Source organism: Platichthys flesus, chromosome 22, assembly GCF_949316205.1.
Source record: "Platichthys flesus chromosome 22, fPlaFle2.1, whole genome shotgun sequence".
NCBI classification, from domain to species: Eukaryota; Metazoa; Chordata; class Actinopteri; order Pleuronectiformes; family Pleuronectidae; genus Platichthys; species Platichthys flesus.
Window position 1 is genome coordinate 3,448,081 of NC_084966.1, and position 17,518 is coordinate 3,465,598.

At 43.7% G+C, this 17,518-nt stretch overlaps 2 protein-coding genes across 3 annotated transcripts; one reads left to right on the top strand and one right to left on the bottom strand.

Moving 5' to 3' along the window:
• Window positions 1-4,299: 4,299 nt before the first annotated feature.
• Window positions 4,300-5,960, top strand: lypd6 (LY6/PLAUR domain containing 6). Its single transcript, XM_062381117.1, has 4 exons — window positions 4,300-4,465; window positions 5,393-5,491; window positions 5,588-5,718; window positions 5,796-5,960. The coding sequence occupies exons 1-4, from the start codon at window positions 4,345-4,347 to the stop codon at window positions 5,958-5,960; spliced, it is 516 nt and encodes a 171-aa protein (XP_062237101.1). The 5' UTR covers window positions 4,300-4,344.
• Window positions 5,961-6,537: 577 nt separating this feature from the next.
• On the bottom strand, window positions 6,538-9,514 carry mmadhca (metabolism of cobalamin associated Da). Of its 2 annotated transcripts, none has more exons than XM_062380997.1 (8): window positions 9,471-9,514; window positions 8,983-9,028; window positions 8,614-8,755; window positions 8,266-8,483; window positions 7,962-8,067; window positions 7,727-7,848; window positions 7,554-7,640; window positions 6,538-7,393 (listed from the first exon to the last, which is right to left on the bottom strand). In XM_062380997.1, the coding sequence occupies exons 2-8, from the start codon at window positions 8,992-8,994 to the stop codon at window positions 7,175-7,177; spliced, it is 906 nt and encodes a 301-aa protein (XP_062236981.1). In that variant the 5' UTR covers window positions 8,995-9,028; window positions 9,471-9,514; the 3' UTR covers window positions 6,538-7,174. The 2 variants fall into 2 exon arrangements, with proteins under 2 accessions (XP_062236981.1, XP_062236982.1); XM_062380998.1 differs by lacking the exon at window positions 9,471-9,514 and adding an exon at window positions 9,129-9,453.
• Window positions 9,515-17,518: the final 8,004 nt, after the last annotated feature.

The following is a 17,518-nucleotide window of genomic DNA, read 5'->3' on the forward strand; positions in this document are numbered from 1 at the left end:
CGTACAATACGTAGCGCTTTGTGGATCCAACCAGTGGCGTACGTGAGAGATCGATACGCCCCCTTAAGGAGGCTGTTGGGTGCTGAGAATAAGACTCTATAATGATAATAACTGTAATAATAAACTGTATTTGTTTGATGATGATGAATAAATACAGTACAAAGGGTCACTTTTTTAAATTTTTGTATGAATTTGATTGGCCAACAACATTTTACACCAGCTTTAGATGATTTTACATAATAACACCAATCCACACACTTTACTGGGATCCAGCATGAGCATTATTTGAAGGCTTCTAAATCCCACACAAAATAAATGAGCCATTAGCATATTTCCAGCCCAAACACATTCACTGCATGTGTTTTTGTCATTTGAGCAGGATGTGAATATTTCTCAGGTGCTGCTAAAAGCTTCTTTTTCTACATGACTGACACACCGGACCACATACTGTAGCACATCTGTGTGCAAATGCAACTGAAATTCCTCTTTTTGACAAGTGTCTGCAGGGCTGCTATTGTCCTCCATACTCTCCTGTCAGGGATCATGTATCCAGACGGGTCAGAGGGCTGCTGCTTGTCAAAGATGAGTCTATGTTTGGGTTTGTCCCCATACCGTGCATTGTACTCAGGGAATGTGTATCAGGAAGTGGTCATAGGAAGTGTAACGTGAAATAATGTGGGGGCTGCTCAGGCCTTCAATCACTTTGGAATATTTTACATATCTGAGAAACAGTGATGTGTGATCTAAATTGGGATTATGGGGATAAACATGTATTAGAATCATGTCAGTTTCTATCTCTGTGACTTAAAGACCCATAACTCATTATTTTATTATTATTTCTATAACTTATAACTTATTACGTGTGACTTACTATTCAATGTGCCAGATGGTTTAATGTTAGAATCTGTACATCATGGTGTTCGTGAATGAGAACCAAGAGAATAGTGTAAATAAAACTTTATTATTTTATCGATTTTTTATTTCTTTATTATCTATGAGATAATATATAGTCTGTAAATGAAAATAATACATTTTGTGGGAGGTATCATTCGTCTGCCCGATGGGGAAGATGGGCATGGTGGTGACGTCACGGTGACGCAGCAGCAGCGCCCTCCTCCTCTCAGCAGCAGCAACAGCAGCAGTTCACTGGTTCTCATCTGCAGACTCAGGAGGAGACGCAGCCCGGTGAGTAACATTATAAAGTACTACAGAGACTTTTAAAGATATGTTGTGTGTCGTGCATGAATATCATTGACCGATAACTGTGCTGATTCAAGATTAAAATGAGTTTTAATGTGTGAGCATCACTTTAAAGTCCATTTGCAAATATATATATAGGCAGTTTATAGAATATGATGCTTTCTCTTTTTAACTAAATAAAACACTTTATACTAGTTTCTCTTCCACCAGTCACTATCTCAAAATACTGCTACATTAAAATACAACAATCAATTTCAGTAACATGTAACATGTAATCATGTCAGGATCAAGGATCAACACATTTTCTGTATTATTTATTACAATTATACATTTTATTTCATAGTGCATTTCTAGAAACTAAAGGCCAACTGTCAATATGATGAATAAACACATGAATAAATAAAGCAAGTGTTAAAATCATTTAAATTACTAATTCTTTACTCCACTATCTAAGTGTTTATTATTAGAAGTCACTGGTCGGACGTTGACCTTTTTAAATCCATAGTTCACAATGTTTTTTAAGACATCAAGCATTTGATGGGCTGCACAGCTCAGCAGGGACTCGTAATATCTTACAGTCATGCACTGAGTCAGTGCGGAGATGCATGGGGGTGCAGACCGTGTGTGTGTGTGTGTGTGTGATGGTTGTCTGACCAGATGCAAGACACCAGTGTTACAACACAAAAAGGAGGACTCCTGTTAGAGTTCCTATAATGTTTGAGGAGTACTCCGTGGATCTCTGACCTCGGGAGCAGTTGTGTGACAGAAGTCGAGCTCCTGATGTGCGTCCGGTCGATGGAGCTGAGCCGCGGCTGAGCTTCAAAGAAAATACCCTGGTGGCCTAAAACTTGATTGAGTATTCTTTAGACACGCATGAGCTACATGGAGCCTTTTTCCTTCATCTAACCAATTAAATTGTTTCCATTTGACACATTATTTTACTACCCAAAGAACGTCAGTTTAAATATTTATGAGTACAAATGCCTTCATTATTACTAATTATAGTAATTCAGGTTTATCTGTCAAACTAAACAACATCCAGACTGCAAACATGTCTATCAAATATCCCATAAGTTATACGGTTTTCTACATACATATGACTTTACATGTGATATTTACAATGTTTAGGGTCAAGTGTGTCTTTCAGTCATAAATATGTGAGATCTCTGACAGCACAGCCCTACAAGCTGAGACCTAAATGGCATTTGCCTTGAGTTATGTTCCACAACCGTTCAGGAATACGTGAGATATATTTAAAGTTATATATTTGTGTAACGCACACCTCAACCTCTGGACCTCTGGTGACTTGATTTATCGCGTCAGATTCAGCAGATGAACACTACTTATCTCCGGTATGAAGAGGTCAGGAGGGGAGCGAGACAGATAGTATTCTAAATGTAATTCTTTGTGTTTTCTTGTTTTAAATAGAAATGCAAGATAAGAGAACAGCGAAGATAAACATGTCAGTATTTCACTGTGGATGTGTCCTGTCGTGTATCATTAATAAAACTGCCTGAGAAGCTGCATGTTTCAGCCCCACTCATCAACTTCTACCCTCACAATCTGTGAACCTCACCCCCTCGTTGTCCTGAGAGACAGAGAGATTTACAAGCTACGCTCCTTCAGATTCTTTCAGCCCTGCGTGGCCTTTTAACTGGGACCCGGAGGAGTGGGTCGGCGCTGATTGAACGCCCCCACCTCGCCCTCCATCTCCTCTCCAGTTGTAACAGGGGGCCATTGTGCCTAATCCCTGCCCTCCAGACTCAAACCGGAGTTTACTCCAGGCGAGGCCGAGCATCTATCCGACAGCTCAGAGTTGGAGAGCTAATCTTGAGTTTTCCTTTCAGCGTGCAGCATTTCATTATGAGCTATACAGTAGCAGCAGGACTTTAATGAATCTAGGCTCATGGGCTGAAAGACTTCCACCAATCCTTCCGAATAATAACGTCATTAAGTCTAACTTCCAGAGAGGAACTCAATTTCCGAGGTGCAAGTTGAAATATCACAACCGATGGCTGTGAAACACAGACTGCCAATAAAGAAGGACGATGTATCTTCACGCAGCATTTGGAGCCAGAGTCTCAAAGACCTGGATCAGTTTATTGGAGCATGGATAACGCAAAGAAAACAAGCATTTACAAGCACACAGCGACCATAACGCCCGGGGATAAAATACATAAACTACACAACACTGAGTTAAAAGGCATCTGAACTCAGACAACTCCAGTGATCGAAACCAGGTCATCTGGTGTTTAATTCGTTGACTGACATCTCAGTGAATCCACGAAGAGGATTTTGCTCCCGAGTGGAACAGAAAAGCTCATCTGATCACGCTTCCAGGAAAATATCTTCGAGAATTAAACTGCAGATGACACAGATGAGACTTGACACGGATCATTTGTAGATCGTATGTAAGAAAATGTTATGTAATGTAATTATTTAAAAGTGGCAAAAAGAGTCATGACTTACAAAGATTGTCCTTGTCCCATACATTTGGACATGGGGAAAGCATAATGTATTATTATATGTTAGACCTGCTCTTCCTTTCTTTGATGCAGGACCAATTACAGACGAGTAAACATGCTGACTAAACTAATGGGCGACCTATTGCATGACAGAGGAACAAAAAGCATTTGGCAGTGACTCTAATGGCTGAATTCCCACAGGATGTAAGGGGCTTGTGACGGGAACATAACTCATGTTTATGTAAGAACAATGTTAATTGTTAAAATAAATGTCTTCCAGCCCCTTGCCGTGCAATTAATCATATCCGGAGACGGATGCTAAGAGTAGGGGTTCCTATTGACGCTTAAATAATGAAGCAGGCTCACAGCATGAGCAGCACACACAGCTGATCACAGACCTAGTTATTGTATCTTCTGTTTTCTGTATTCAAGCCTCTAGTTGTGATGCTCTCTTTGCTCTTTTAAAGGTGATTTATTGTATTGTTATTCACTTTAACATCTATTTATCAAAGCACAGATAAAAGTCTAGAGCAACATCTGTAAAATTGTTGTCAGTGGCCAATGTGTATTTGGCAAATTGTGAATGAAAGTTTATCTGGATTTTACTTAAATCATCAGCTGATAATTCCGCCCCTCTCACTCCTACACAGGCCTGAGTGCATGAAGCTTTTTGGGGCCCATGATGGAGGGCTGGCCAGCTGTGGCCTGGGTCCTGCTGGTGATCAACATCGCCCATTGGCTGAAAACCGTCCAGTCACGGGACTTCACCATGAAGGACATCGTCCTGCTGCATCCCTCGAGTAGGAGCAGAATGTTACTCTGAAAAGAATGTGTGCACTAACCATGAAAACAGTGTAACTATAGATTTGAAACTGAGACTAATTATCCTTTACTTTCAGTTTTAATACACAGCTCCATAATAATAAATGAAATTCAAATGTTAAATTCAAGAAAAGAATTGGCCTTGATTTGGCTCCATAAGCGAGAGGATCATAAGATAAAAGATTTGGGAGCTGGCAGACTGAGTGTGTGTGTGTGTGTCTCGTGAGTAACAGGCTTTGTCCTGTGATTGAAAAGCTGCTGACCCTGAGACCCGGAGCTGTCTCTGTTGAAACACATCCCGGCTCTCAGTGCAGATATGACTCTTGCCAATGGGAAAGCCAAACATCTTGTTTGATCAGCGCGTCGTGGCCAACGTCCGCTGTCTGTCTGCAGAACAAATCTCTTCTGTATGAACTTGACAACTTCTGTCACGTGGGTCATGAGAATAGTCAACAGTGTTTTGTTATTGTCGCAGACCCTGGGCTTAGTGTGTTTTCCTAATCAGACTTAATGGTGCTGGCTAATCACATTGATGAAGATTAAAGAAAACAATGTAGAGTGATTAAGGTTTAAAGTTAGAGCCGGCAACTCGACAAACACTTCACAGACAACAATGCACTTTCTGGGACCTCAGTAACAAACCATTTGAAGTCACAAAAACAACAGACGAAAAATACGCTGTCCCAACGTTTTCTGTGATGCTTCTATAATTTGAAATATTTATCATTTTATTATCCATTACCATACAAGTGAAGTTATTGTGTCTATCTTGCAAAAACCATGTAGATGTGTTGTTTCACACATTTTAAAGTAAAGTTCACTGAAGATGACTTATTAATATGAATATCATCATTTCACGTGCGTGTGTGTGTGTGCGTGTGTGTGTGTGTGTGTGTGCTCCATAGCTACACCTCATCCCGGTGGCTTCAAGTGCTTCACGTGTCGAGACGCTGCAGATAACTACGAGTGCAACCGCTGGGCGCCGGACGTGTACTGTCCCAAAGGTCAGTTCAAATTACACAATAAACAATTCGTCCAAATGGTTTGTGGTTGAAATGGTACAAGACGATTGATAATCAGAGGGGGACTGTGTCTTCCAGAGACCAAATACTGTTCCACGCTCCACATGATGGACCACAATGGACACAGTGTGTCTGTGACCAAGAGCTGTGCCACCCTGGAGGACTGTCTCTATACTGGCTGTACTGATGTCATCGTTAATGGCTACCAGGTAGGTGGAGTCTCTGGATTAAACTGCATTGACACTGAGGGAAGCCACAGATCATGAGTGTGTGTGTCTCCTGTCAGGTGTGCTCGTCCTGCTGCGAGGGGAACATCTGCAACGTGCTGGTGCCGAGGAACGAGAGCGACGCCGTCTTCTCCACTTCTCTGGTCAGCTCGAGCGGGAGGCTTCGACCTCCTGCGGCGCTGAGCCTCTTCACTATCATCATCCTCACAGCTGGACGGGGCTGAGAGGGAAACTGTGCATCTGTGGGACATCGTGGAACACTTTGAGACATTTTGTTAGAAATCTGCTAGACGTGAAGAACAATTTTAAATTCCTTATCTTGTGATATTGCTTAAAGAAAACAGATGCATGTGAATTTGTGTTTATTTTATCCTGCGTGATAAAATCAAACCGCATCAGGGTGTTTCACAAACTTTCCAGAAGGTTCTGAGTCACTGAAAATGCAATTAAAAATTGTAATTTGAGATTTTGGCAAATCAAAATGTGAAAACACTGCGTTCAGACACATCACTGCACTAAATTCTCTTAACATTAGACTTGTCTTCGTGTCTGCCAATTTTACTTTTGTTAAAAGCTTTTTGGTTGATTTATTTATGTTTACTTTGCAACAGTATTAAAATTATAACCACGTAGTTTAACCATTTTGAGAGATTTTATTAATAACAGCCAAATACTCCATAACGTTGAACGGTCTTTTTTTCACCAAGTAGCTCAAACTAGTTTTTGTATATTTTATAATATATATTAAGGACTCTTATTATGAAAATGAGACACATACATACTCACAGCTACAACAAATGGTGTCATTTCAGCTGGGTCACTTTCTTTATTCAGCAGCTCTGAAGTGTAATGCCTCAACTCAGACACTATCCACATTTCAGGAGAAACAACAGAACGCTGTACATACACACAGTGTCGACCAGTTCTTTTAGTCCCACTCCAGCAGCTGTTCACGGCCTTTAAATCTCTTCTTTGTTTCTAAAGTTACATTTTCAAAATTGCCTTAAAATAGCTTAAATGTCACTTTTTAAAAACTTTTTTTCACCGGATTTGCAACTTTGAATCGGGATCTTTTCACACACGTTAAAACAGCTGCCTGGATTTGAACGGTTTCCATGTTAAATTCATGTTTCTAATATTATAAAACAGGATGATTCCATCATTTAAAATCCTCCTGCAGACTTTCTTCAAACGGCAACTATCACATTGTGAACTGAGTGCCCCTCTCCCTGGATGTAGTGTGAGATAAGCCGGGTTTGAAATGACAGTCTCATTCAAGTCCTTAGTAATAAATCCCTGGTCCGGCTGCCGTGTATTGCATTGAGACAAACCGTGTATCAACACTACTGTACATTCACATCCAAGCTTCTTCCAACCATAAATAGAGGTGATTTGTTTGGATTTCGCTCAGTATAAAATATTCTAAAGAGAAAAAAGCCTATTCATCCTCATCGAGTATTTTTGAAAGTCCTTGTAGTCTGGCGATGGCGCTGCTGTATGTAGGCGCGTTAGTGAAAACAGTCCCGACAAACAAAGGCGTTCCTCTCAAGATGTGTCGGATCACCGTGCAGGAGCCCGACACCTCGATGTGAAAGCCCAGCTCCCTCAGGTCCGCGTCTGTTTGCAGTTGGGTCTGACTTGATGGAGACGCAAAGAACTGCAGGGAAACATGCCGCTCATCAGAATCACACAGCTGTCTTCTAAATAACAGTTTAGAAACATGAATAATGTAACAGTGGCCTTCATTCAGTTCAACAGGGAGACAGAGACAGGCTGTAAGACTGAATACCAAACAACCAGCACACAGAATAACTCACAGCTGTTCCTGTTGTTGGGTCGATGAAGTCGGCCCAGTATCCTGCTGTCCACAGAGCGAAGCACATCTCTTTGGCTCCACTCACAAACTGCGGTCAGGAGAGAAAACACAATCAGCAGCTGCTTCATCTCGATGCAGCTCACGTTTCAGGACTCTTCATGCTGGAGGACTGACTCTGTGCAGCAGCTGATCTTTGTCCGGCTCCTCCACCAGCTCCTCACAGCGAAGGCTCCTCTGTGTCACCGTCACAACTGTGATGGACGTGGTGGGTGCAGCGGGAAAGAGCAGCTCCAGATCTGACACACACACACACACACACAGGTACACAAATTGAGTTTCTACTAAGGCATCGTAGTTTTCTTGACTTTAGGTTATGAGTCTCTGTGTAGGAGGATTTCATTTTGTTTACCTTTCCTCAACAGCTCAGGGCAGGAATTGATGTAGCAGTCTGTGTCTGTCTGCGTAAAATACTGCTCAGCTTTGTGAACTCTCAAAGATAAAGGACCCAGTTTTTCCTGGTGAACACAAAGACACACGTTCCAGAAAAATACAATAAAAATCAACACAACACCCTTAGCCCTCAAATATGTTTATAACACCAGTAACGAAAGCTTTCTTTCACTTTTTACTTTTAAAGCAAACAAATAACTTCGGTGTCTACAATGCTTACTGTGGCCCTGCTGGCAAAGAGTAAGAAATACACAAAGACTTACTTGGAACTCGCTGACGAACTGGGCCAGTATGAACTGGTGTCGCTCTATGCTGCTCGGCGCCGTCAGTACGTCAGGTACCGTCCTGTGAACTGGAGCCTTCTTTTGGTCCGCCATGCCCTCCAGGTGGCAGTCAAACCCAACGTTGCCCGGTAACTGGAAGCGCTGGTCCTGAGGTCCGAATGGTCCCATGTTCTCATCGGGCCAAACAGTCCTGGGGCCTGGAGAGGACACAGCAAGGACATTAGTGGGTGTCACCCGTCTGAGGCTTTGTTTTGCTTAACATTTACTAAACCCGAAACCCTTACTCTTCAACAAAATGGAGCTTAACTTCTAATATAACTGCCTCACCTGAGTCTGTGGGAGATACACTTATATACGGCTCATCTGAGCTTGCAGCCGAGAAGGTTCTGGTTCTGCCAGACCTGAGAGCAGCTAGTGCCTGACGGCCCGCTGCCTGGGACAGGATCCACCTGCCTCGACCACACAGCACCTGCAGAGACAAGAGACCGTCTGTCATCAGCCAACTGCAGGATACTAAAGAGCAACACATACAAACATTACACAATCCTTCAAGTGTCTCATTACACCATGTAGCACCAGCCACAGAAAACTAATGACCCAAATAAAGAAGTTTAATTGACCTTTTAACCTGGGTCCACTCAGTAACATCTCTAAGTCTCAGAGCAATTATCAAACATGAGTAGTTGAGCTACTTACGCTGCTGGACATCTTGATCTGTGTCTTCAGCGTTAACCTCGTGAACCTGTGTGACAGTGAAATGTTACTGGAGCAAATAACAAACCCCAAACACAGCTCCAGGCATGAAAACAACAAGCTAACCCGCAGCTAGCTGGAGTTAGCACCCGTAGTGATGCAATGGACGCGTGTCTTTAACGGGAGCAGTGGAAACAAGGAGGTTCGAGCCTGATAGTTCAGAGGTAACCACCGAATGTAACTATTACACACGAGGAAACAGAAGACAAACAAGCTAGCTGCGGCTGTTAGCTCAGTGCAGCTAGCGGATCAGCTGATGGGACACTTCCCCCCTTTTGTCAACAGTGTTTAAAGGCGCTTAACTATGACGACACGTTACACAACTAACACGCAACTACGCAGAGAGCGACAGTCTTTAGAATCTGTGCGAGAAAATACAAATCTCAGTGAGTTAACGAGGTTAAATTAAACATAGAACATGTTGTTCAGACCTGCTTCTGTCGCACGAACCAGCTTTCACAACAACATTAGATAAAACTACGCGAAGTCGAGAGGGACAAACAGATCCTCGCGCGACTATACAAGCACATATTTTGAATTTATGTTAAATAAATACAGCAGAAAGTTTGGATTTTATACACTTCATCTGCCTCTGTGTGAAATGGTCTATTTCAAATATTCGTATTATGACAATAAAACAACCTTTTGTTTAATGCGCTTCAGGCTGCATTTCCCAAGTTGTCCACAAGATGGCAGCAAAGGTCAAGATACCATAATACCACCCTGGACAGAACTACATCAGCTCCTATGAGGCCTTTAAATTCAATGAGGATTTTATTTGTGTATTTCATACTTTTAATGGACTACTTATAGTTTTCATGAAATATATATAAACAATAACTTATCAACACCTGCCGTGTCACTTAGGCGCCTGGGTGTATAAATCAAGATGAAGCCACAGAGACTGTGCATGAAGATGGACGACATGTCAGATCCCCAGAAGTGAAGCCAAAGTGTATTGATCGCTGGCTGCAGTGCATTTCGTCAGCCCGTTCTCCTCCATGTCTGTGGACAGGTCAAATAAAATGTCCCTAAGCTGCTTGGCGTATGTTCAAGGGTTTATTTTCCCAGTATGTTTGGTTGAAATTGGTTGAAACGTCATCAACAGCTGAGTCTGACGCACGATTGGTGGAGAATGTGTATCCACTGGATCGATACCAGACTTTGGCTTCATATCTGGCTTTATTTGTGCTGTACTTCTCTTGTATAGTGACGACAAAGGCCTTTTATTATATATGCTGTACATATATGTATTTAATGCCATTTAAACAACTTTGATGACTTTCCCTTCACTTGATTAAAGACCTGGTGTGTTTGTACTGGACAGTTCCCATGAGGGAGTCTGCAGAGAAACACGCTCAGCAAAATCACCACCCACGATCGATAGAGTTTTAAAAAGAGGAAAAATAGAACATAGAGTTATATGCCGTCAGAGGCCGTGAAGGACAAAGACGACCAGTCAAGTGTTTTTTGCTGGCATGTACACATCTCTTTAGCTGACTGGGACAAGCTGATTGACACTTTCTCTGAGCGGACAGGATTTGCAGTGGGAGTTTACCCCGGGACCAACATGCCTCACTCACTGTGGGCAGCTGCAGCAACGTGATGTGTCCGTGTCCGTGTGTGTGTGTTTGTGTGTGTGTGTTTGTGTGTGTCTCCCGAACCATATGTGGAGCTGCAAAGAGCCAGACACACACAGACACACACACATACAGATAAACATGTACCAGCATCCTAAAGCAGCTGGCAAATGAATTCTTCACCCCAGGCTGTCTCTGAGGTGAAGAGCATCGAAGAAAGTCTCTGCTGGAAATTCTCTCTCCGTTGTGAGATGATCTTCAGCTTCACTGACATTCAAGATGCACCTTGCAATCATTTTTACTACGAATCAACATTATGAAAGTATTTGCTGTGATCTTGTGGGACTGTCACTCCATTTTGAAACATATTGAATGTTGAAAATTGAAAACAGGAAGGCAGAGAACTTATACAGATGATGAACTGGAACCAGCAAGTGTTTGTTATTTAAATGGTGTTATCCTTCACAATGACTTCACTGATGGGGCTAATATTCATATTAATGCATTTTCGAACTTGTGCTGTCTTCCCTGATTGAACCCCGTAAGTCACTGTGGGCCCTACTGCAAAATACATGAAGAGCTCCTCCTGAAACAACACATAATTATATGAAAACAGAATAAGAGTGCATAGACAGTGCTGCCTCATTAGTGGCTGCAAACACCCGGCTTGCACTTGGGAAATAATTGAACAGTTCAGCACTGCCGACAACGCTCGGAGCATTTTGGAACCCATTTTAAGAAATAAGCACCAGGTGCATGGTTTGAGGATGGAGGATGGTGAGTTTTTTAATAATCTCTGAAGAAAGTCACCAACGAGGCTCAAGAAAGTCCAACAAACAGAGATGAGTTCTGGGTCAATGTTTTCTACAGACACAAAAAGATGCTGGTTGATTCATCTTACCAGAAATATGGCATCCACTTCCTTTTATGCACAGTTTTAATTTGCTCTTCTGGAGGAAAAGCAAGAAATTAAGAATTAAGAGGCAGAAATGTTGCAAAAACATATTCATGCTTGGCTGAGTTAGAAAAGTAAAGTGATGAAAGTAAAGAGCAACTAACTGCAGTGGAAATACACAAGAAATAATTCATCATGACTCTTGACTTGTGCTCTTTTGACCACTTCACCTTGTTTATGACCCACCTGCACCAAAACTCCTTAATCTCTTATGACAATGTGATGAATGTGTATATTCTTTCTCTTTCCAAGGGGCCTTGGAGATAGGACAGCCAAGTCACAACGCTTTGACGCCACTGGTCTTCAAACGCAGCCTCCAAAGCACGCGACCCCTGAATCGAGACGCAGCTACATTGTGCTCAACTCCACAGAGCTCCACAAAGTTCCAGTGACTTTCTTTGAGCCGCACTTGGCAGTAGGGGTCAGAAATAGCAGAATATTACTGCAGGTGTCTGTACCTGATGCTCGAGTCTGTTCCAAAACGCTCTGAGCACTGTCAGTGCTGCTGAACTGTGCAATTAGGCCTTTTCCCACTTGTAAGCCTCGGGGCTGCAGTCACTAATGAGGTAGCGGTGTGTGTGTGTGTATGTGTGTGTGCGTGTGTGTTACACGGCGCATAAAATGATATGTATATATTGAGGGCCCCGGGGTGAAGCTGCAGCACCGGCACCGACTGATACTCGGCTGCTGAGGCAGAACCTGACACACTGCAGACCTGAGATCCTTGATCACTATTTACCCAGTTTTTCTTTGTCGGGTAACACCCACCTGGAAACAGCTCCTCTCTGCAGCAAAGGCTTCATTAATATTCAGGCAGGCAGTAATTATGAGGAAGATGATTACTACACAGTTTGCATGAGAGAGCACTCTGGCACGTGGGCACCCTGATCATTTATGTCATTTTACATATCTTTACATATCATGAATGCAAGTGTCCTCTGTAGGGCTCGAACAGCAGCCTGCTCCCAACACCGGCTCTCCTCTCATCAGCCAGAGGAGATTGATGCAGCAGTTTCAATACAAATATGAATGCATGTCTATTTCTGACCACCCTGGAAAGAGATGAAAAACTTAAGAGAATTGTGCATGTTGTCACTCTGTAGCGACACAATCAATTTTTCCACCGTTTTCATCTGAACAGGTCTCAAAACCTCCAAACGAATTCATGGAATTCAACCCAAATATGATTTCTTTGCCGCCACTGACCACAAGCAAAAGCAGCAGCTCCACAGAGTACCCAGACACTTGACTGAATGGAAACTACATATTTGAAATGTCGCCACGTGGAAGGATTTGCATTTCTTGCACCACAGCTCGGATCCGAGTGTGGTAGAGCCAGACAGTCGGCAGCACTGATCAGACTTGGAACGTTAATCACTTTTTTCTGGTCCATTCACCTCTTACAGGGTCTCATCCAGTCATTCTTAATGCAGCAGGAGGAGCAGTCAGGGGCTCAGGGCCTTGCTCAAGGACACTTCAATAAACTCTCTGGAGGAGATGGCGATGGAAAGAGGGACCGTGCGATTACTCATGGGACAAGTTTCACCTCCTGAGCGAAGCCACGAGTTAGACAAAAGCATTGGTGCAGAAGTTAACCCTCACTTCAATATCAAACACTTATGTGCATGTAGCAGATAAGAGCTAAAGTGCCTCCTTCTCCAGATGTGGGGCAGAGTGGAGGTTTCAGATTCGCAGTAACACATTTAAGTTGCAGATTTAAAAGTCATTGCAATATATGAAAAAGTATGAATCTTCCAATTTAGAGGAAAGCAGCTTCTCATCTTTAGTCCACAACTGTTGTGGGTAGATATGAGCAGCTTTAGTAAAGTCTTTTGAGGGTTTGTGGTCGTGGAAGGTCTCCAAAGAGCTGTGGGCTGGAAGAACAAGAAGTAACAGGATCATTTATAATATTTTATATGTTTGAACAGTGTTGGAATTCACAAAAGCGTCTCCTCCCTCACCTTTCGTCTCTTAACCAGCCGGCAGTCCAACGTTCTTTCTGTTCACTCCAGCCCACTGACATTTAACTCAGCCAATGAGATCATCTCTGCCTCTGGAGGAGCCAGGCCTGCGAGAGATGTTTGAATAACTAATACTTCCGTCCTTGTGTGCATCTGTGTGGCAATCAGTGCATGTGCGTGTGTGTGTGCGTGTGTGTGTGTGTGTGTGTGTGTGTGTCTGCGCCTCATCACATTTCAGGGTCCAGAGGCGAGGTAGGGTGACATTTGTGAAGGCACGTAAAACCTTGCCAGCATCTCACAGCACTGTCTGTTTGGATTACGCTCCCTGAACGTCTGTAAAAACACTTCTGTCGTGCACAGAAGATGAAAACAGACAAGTTGACTCCAGTGAGGATGAAAATGAGCGGTGAGACCTACAGCTCATGTTAAATTGTGTTTCTGTGTTTTAGAAATGTTTGAAAACATCTGGACAAATGAAACCATCATCCACAATCTGTTATGATATGTTATATTATCTTGAACCTGGCTTCATCCATGTTAGTGGATGGGAAACTAAGCTAAAGAGATGGTAGCTGGAGGGATGGAGGTATGTTGTAGTGCTCATCTTGCACAGCTTGATAAAACTCAAGCAGTGATGGTTTTTGAAAAGAGATTTGAACCCTTGAATTGCAGCATTGTCTCTGATGCCACCATGTTATCTGTTCACAGCTTCTCAAGCAGAACTCTGTGAGGAACTCCTCCAGTACTTCCAGCTGATTGACGGCCTCGTGCACAAAGGGTGTTGGAAAGAGGCTCACTGGTTTGCCGCGGCCCATAATGCCCCTGTTAACCTGCTCTTACAGTTCCCTTTCAAAACACCAGAAGATCAGAGTCGCCGTCGAATTCTCAGCTCGAAAGGCGACAGTCATGTGACTCTGATACAGTCTGATAGAGCAGAATGAGTTCTCACACTCACCGCCCAAAGGTAACGTATCAGCTAATCTCAGCGGACAGTGCTGCTGCTTGTCAGCCCGTCGGAGGATGAAATGATTCTTCAAACAACAGTAACACAAATATCACACATATATCATGAGAGAGCAGAGCTGGGGACCATGAACGATTCAGGAGGTGGACACACATCCGAGCCGAGGAGCTGAACAAGTCCCCCACATGGAGCTGATGTGTATTGATGTGTTCACTTCAGCTGTCTCTTTGGTTTCATCACACGCTCGGATGATCGCCCTCCTGCCTCAGAACCACCTATACCGACTATACCTATACATTGTTTATGGCAAAGAGGCAGGACAAAGAGATGGAGTTCTGTTGGCGTCAACAATGAGCTGGTTTTGGTGAATAATTCATTAGCGTGGAAAGGTCAGCGAAAGGTCAAGCTCGAGGCGATGAGGTATTTGTCCTCTGCCGCTGGGTCGTCGTCATAAAGTCTTACTGTATTAAATGTATCCGTGACACATATTTGCACTCGCACCAACCAGGTCGCGCTAAAACAATTAGACGCGCGAATGAGCCTCCAGGAAACTGACCGGCGTCATTAAGCAGGCGGGCAGATGATGTCAGCCGACAGCTGGAGGCGCTGGGACGGGTTCATCACACATCAGGCACCGTGGGGCTGATTTAACTCTTCATGCTTGGATTACACACACCAGCATGATACTGGGCCGACGGACAAAGCACCTTTGAGAAACATACAGCCCCATGCTCATGCTATAGTGAATTCATTTACACACTCTGACATTGATTCTGACATATGTGGAGTTCACTACAGTAAACAAGGGTTTCCAGGCAGAGACGGGGTCATTGTCAGACTGTGGATCAGCCTATATACTTAACAGAGGGGAAAGCATTCATATAATATAGAAACATATAAAGTTTATCAGTATCATTTAAAAAAGTTAGTTAGAAAACAATGCAAAAGCCTCAAACTGCAGGCACGAGGTCCGTCACTTCCATTACCACATTTTATTTATTTAAATTGTATTTTGTCAGATTTGAAAACAGTGTCATTTCTCTTCAAATAGAGTTAACATCACTGACTGCTTCTATTGATGCAGCTGGACACATCTACAGTGATCCTGCCAGGGGTCTTCTCACACCCTGACCCTGACGACCCGGCCCGGCAGTGACAAGTTCCCCAGCTTGTGTCCAGGAGACATTAGTCCAGCGCTTGTCCCTCGTGATCCGCAGCCATCTTGAGGCTTTCCCTGCCGTCTCTGAAGCTCTGACGTTGCCCAGCAGGCTGCAGGCTGAGATCTCAAAGCCCCTTCCCCCCCACATCCATGATCAGACAGAGTGCACATCACCCCACATCTGCCGGCACGCCTGCATCAGCTCTGCATCCTTTGTTCTCTCGCTGTCTCCTCTCCTCTCTGGGCTACTGCACGACCCCTTGCTCAGATGTTTCCAAGGTCGGCACCATGTCTAGTCTACGGGTGGTGTCCTCATCCTATGCTGTTCCAAGGAGGCCTGCTTCGGGGCTTTAGGGGGTGATCTGAATATTTTCCTGGTCCCTGCAATACTGCATCCTGGTGGTGTGAGAGGCTTTCTGTGTGATGGTGTTGTAGATGGATGAGAAGTCAGATGAGTCAAAATCAGCCTTTTAATCGTGTGACCACTGATGTTCAAAAGCCCTAACACTGAACTGATTCCACAAGTCCTCAAGCCGACACCTCCTGGTCCACCTCCTGGTCCACCTCCTGGTCCACCTCCTCCTCTACTCTCCACATCCCTCCATCTCACAGCTGGCTCGGGTCACTTGATTCCCCGTGTTGCAGAACCTGCCTCGCTCCACTGACCATAAACTCCTCACCGGAGCTAAACTACCTCAACAATACAACCTGATTGTAGAACAATGTGCTGGGGACGAACAGGCCTGTTGGAGAAGCGAGCATTTATGTGAGTCCTATAAAACCACATGAGACACATTACACACAGCAATCTGCCCCCGTGGTACCATTTGCTCTGCAGCATCACAAATAAAAGCCTTGTGACATGTCAAAGTGTGCACACGTCCTCTCCTCTTCTAATGAATCACACCCTATAAACCTGAACGCCGCCACACTTGACCAGCTCTTGTGTTTTCCGGTCTGCAGGCGGGAGGACAGCAGAGCGAGCGCTGAAGCGTGGCCATGTTGCTGTGCTGTTACTGAGTTTGTCTGCTGGCTTGTACAGTGTGCAGGAATGTGTAAGTGTGTGGCGTGCCAGACAAGGTGAGGGAGTCGACCTCTCTCAATCAGACGGGGGCAATGATCCGACCAGCGCTGACCTAATTTGGTCGGGGGAATCTCTGATCCACTCGTGTTACCGTCAGCGACCTGCGCTCCGTTCAAATTCCCCGCAGCTGTTTGCCGTGACGGCAATCAGCGGTACAGGTGGGGAGATGAGGGGCAGCGGGGGGGGGGAACCTGGTCACTGCTGTGGTTTGTGTCTATTAGCCCGAAATGTCATCCAGTTCTTAAAAGGATTTTGAGGCCCATTTACGAAAACAGTAGAACAGTCAGGTGATTCTTACAAATCCCTTAAAGCAGTGATGTCATTCTGATTTCTCTTGTAAAGCCCTAAAAGAAACCCTTACAGGAATATACAGTTAGTGTGGGAGACATCTTCTGACTTTGAATTGTTCCACCCCCCAAAATCTAAACGAATGTTAAATGTCTTTCTTCCTTTAAAATCATTTATAACATGACCCCTGCGATTTATTTGAGACCTTCATATTTGGATATTCTAACAATATTGGGTAAAACCTTTACTTCAGACAGCCACAAGATGGCGTTTGAGATGCTTTGGCTTCAATTTTGGGGATCAGCCATCTTTATTTACAGTCTACGGTTAAAACCAGAGAAGAGCATATAAAAGGAAATGAGAAGAAATATGAGATGCACACAATGAAATGAAAGTTACACATTTATTTTGTGGGGAATAAAAGTATGATGCCTTCCAGGGAAATACACTTTATATGTGTTTTTCTTACATTTCCTCATACACAAGAC

Coding starts and splice junctions, on each gene's coding strand:
- lypd6 (XM_062381117.1), top strand. CDS start 4,345: ATGATGGAGGGCTGGCCAGCTGTGGCCTGGGTCCTGCTGGTGATCAAC. Junction 4,466..5,392: donor CGTCCTGCTGCATCCCTCGA/GTAGGAGCAGAA, acceptor TGTGCTCCATAG/CTACACCTCATCCCGGTGGC. Junction 5,492..5,587: donor GGACGTGTACTGTCCCAAAG/GTCAGTTCAAAT, acceptor TGTGTCTTCCAG/AGACCAAATACTGTTCCACG.
- mmadhca (XM_062380997.1), bottom strand. Junction 7,849..7,961: donor CCCTGAGCTGTTGAGGAAAG/GTAAACAAAATG, acceptor TGTGTGTGTCAG/ATCTGGAGCTGCTCTTTCCC. Junction 7,394..7,553: donor ACCCAACAACAGGAACAGCT/GTGAGTTATTCT, acceptor GTTTCCCTGCAG/TTCTTTGCGTCTCCATCAAG.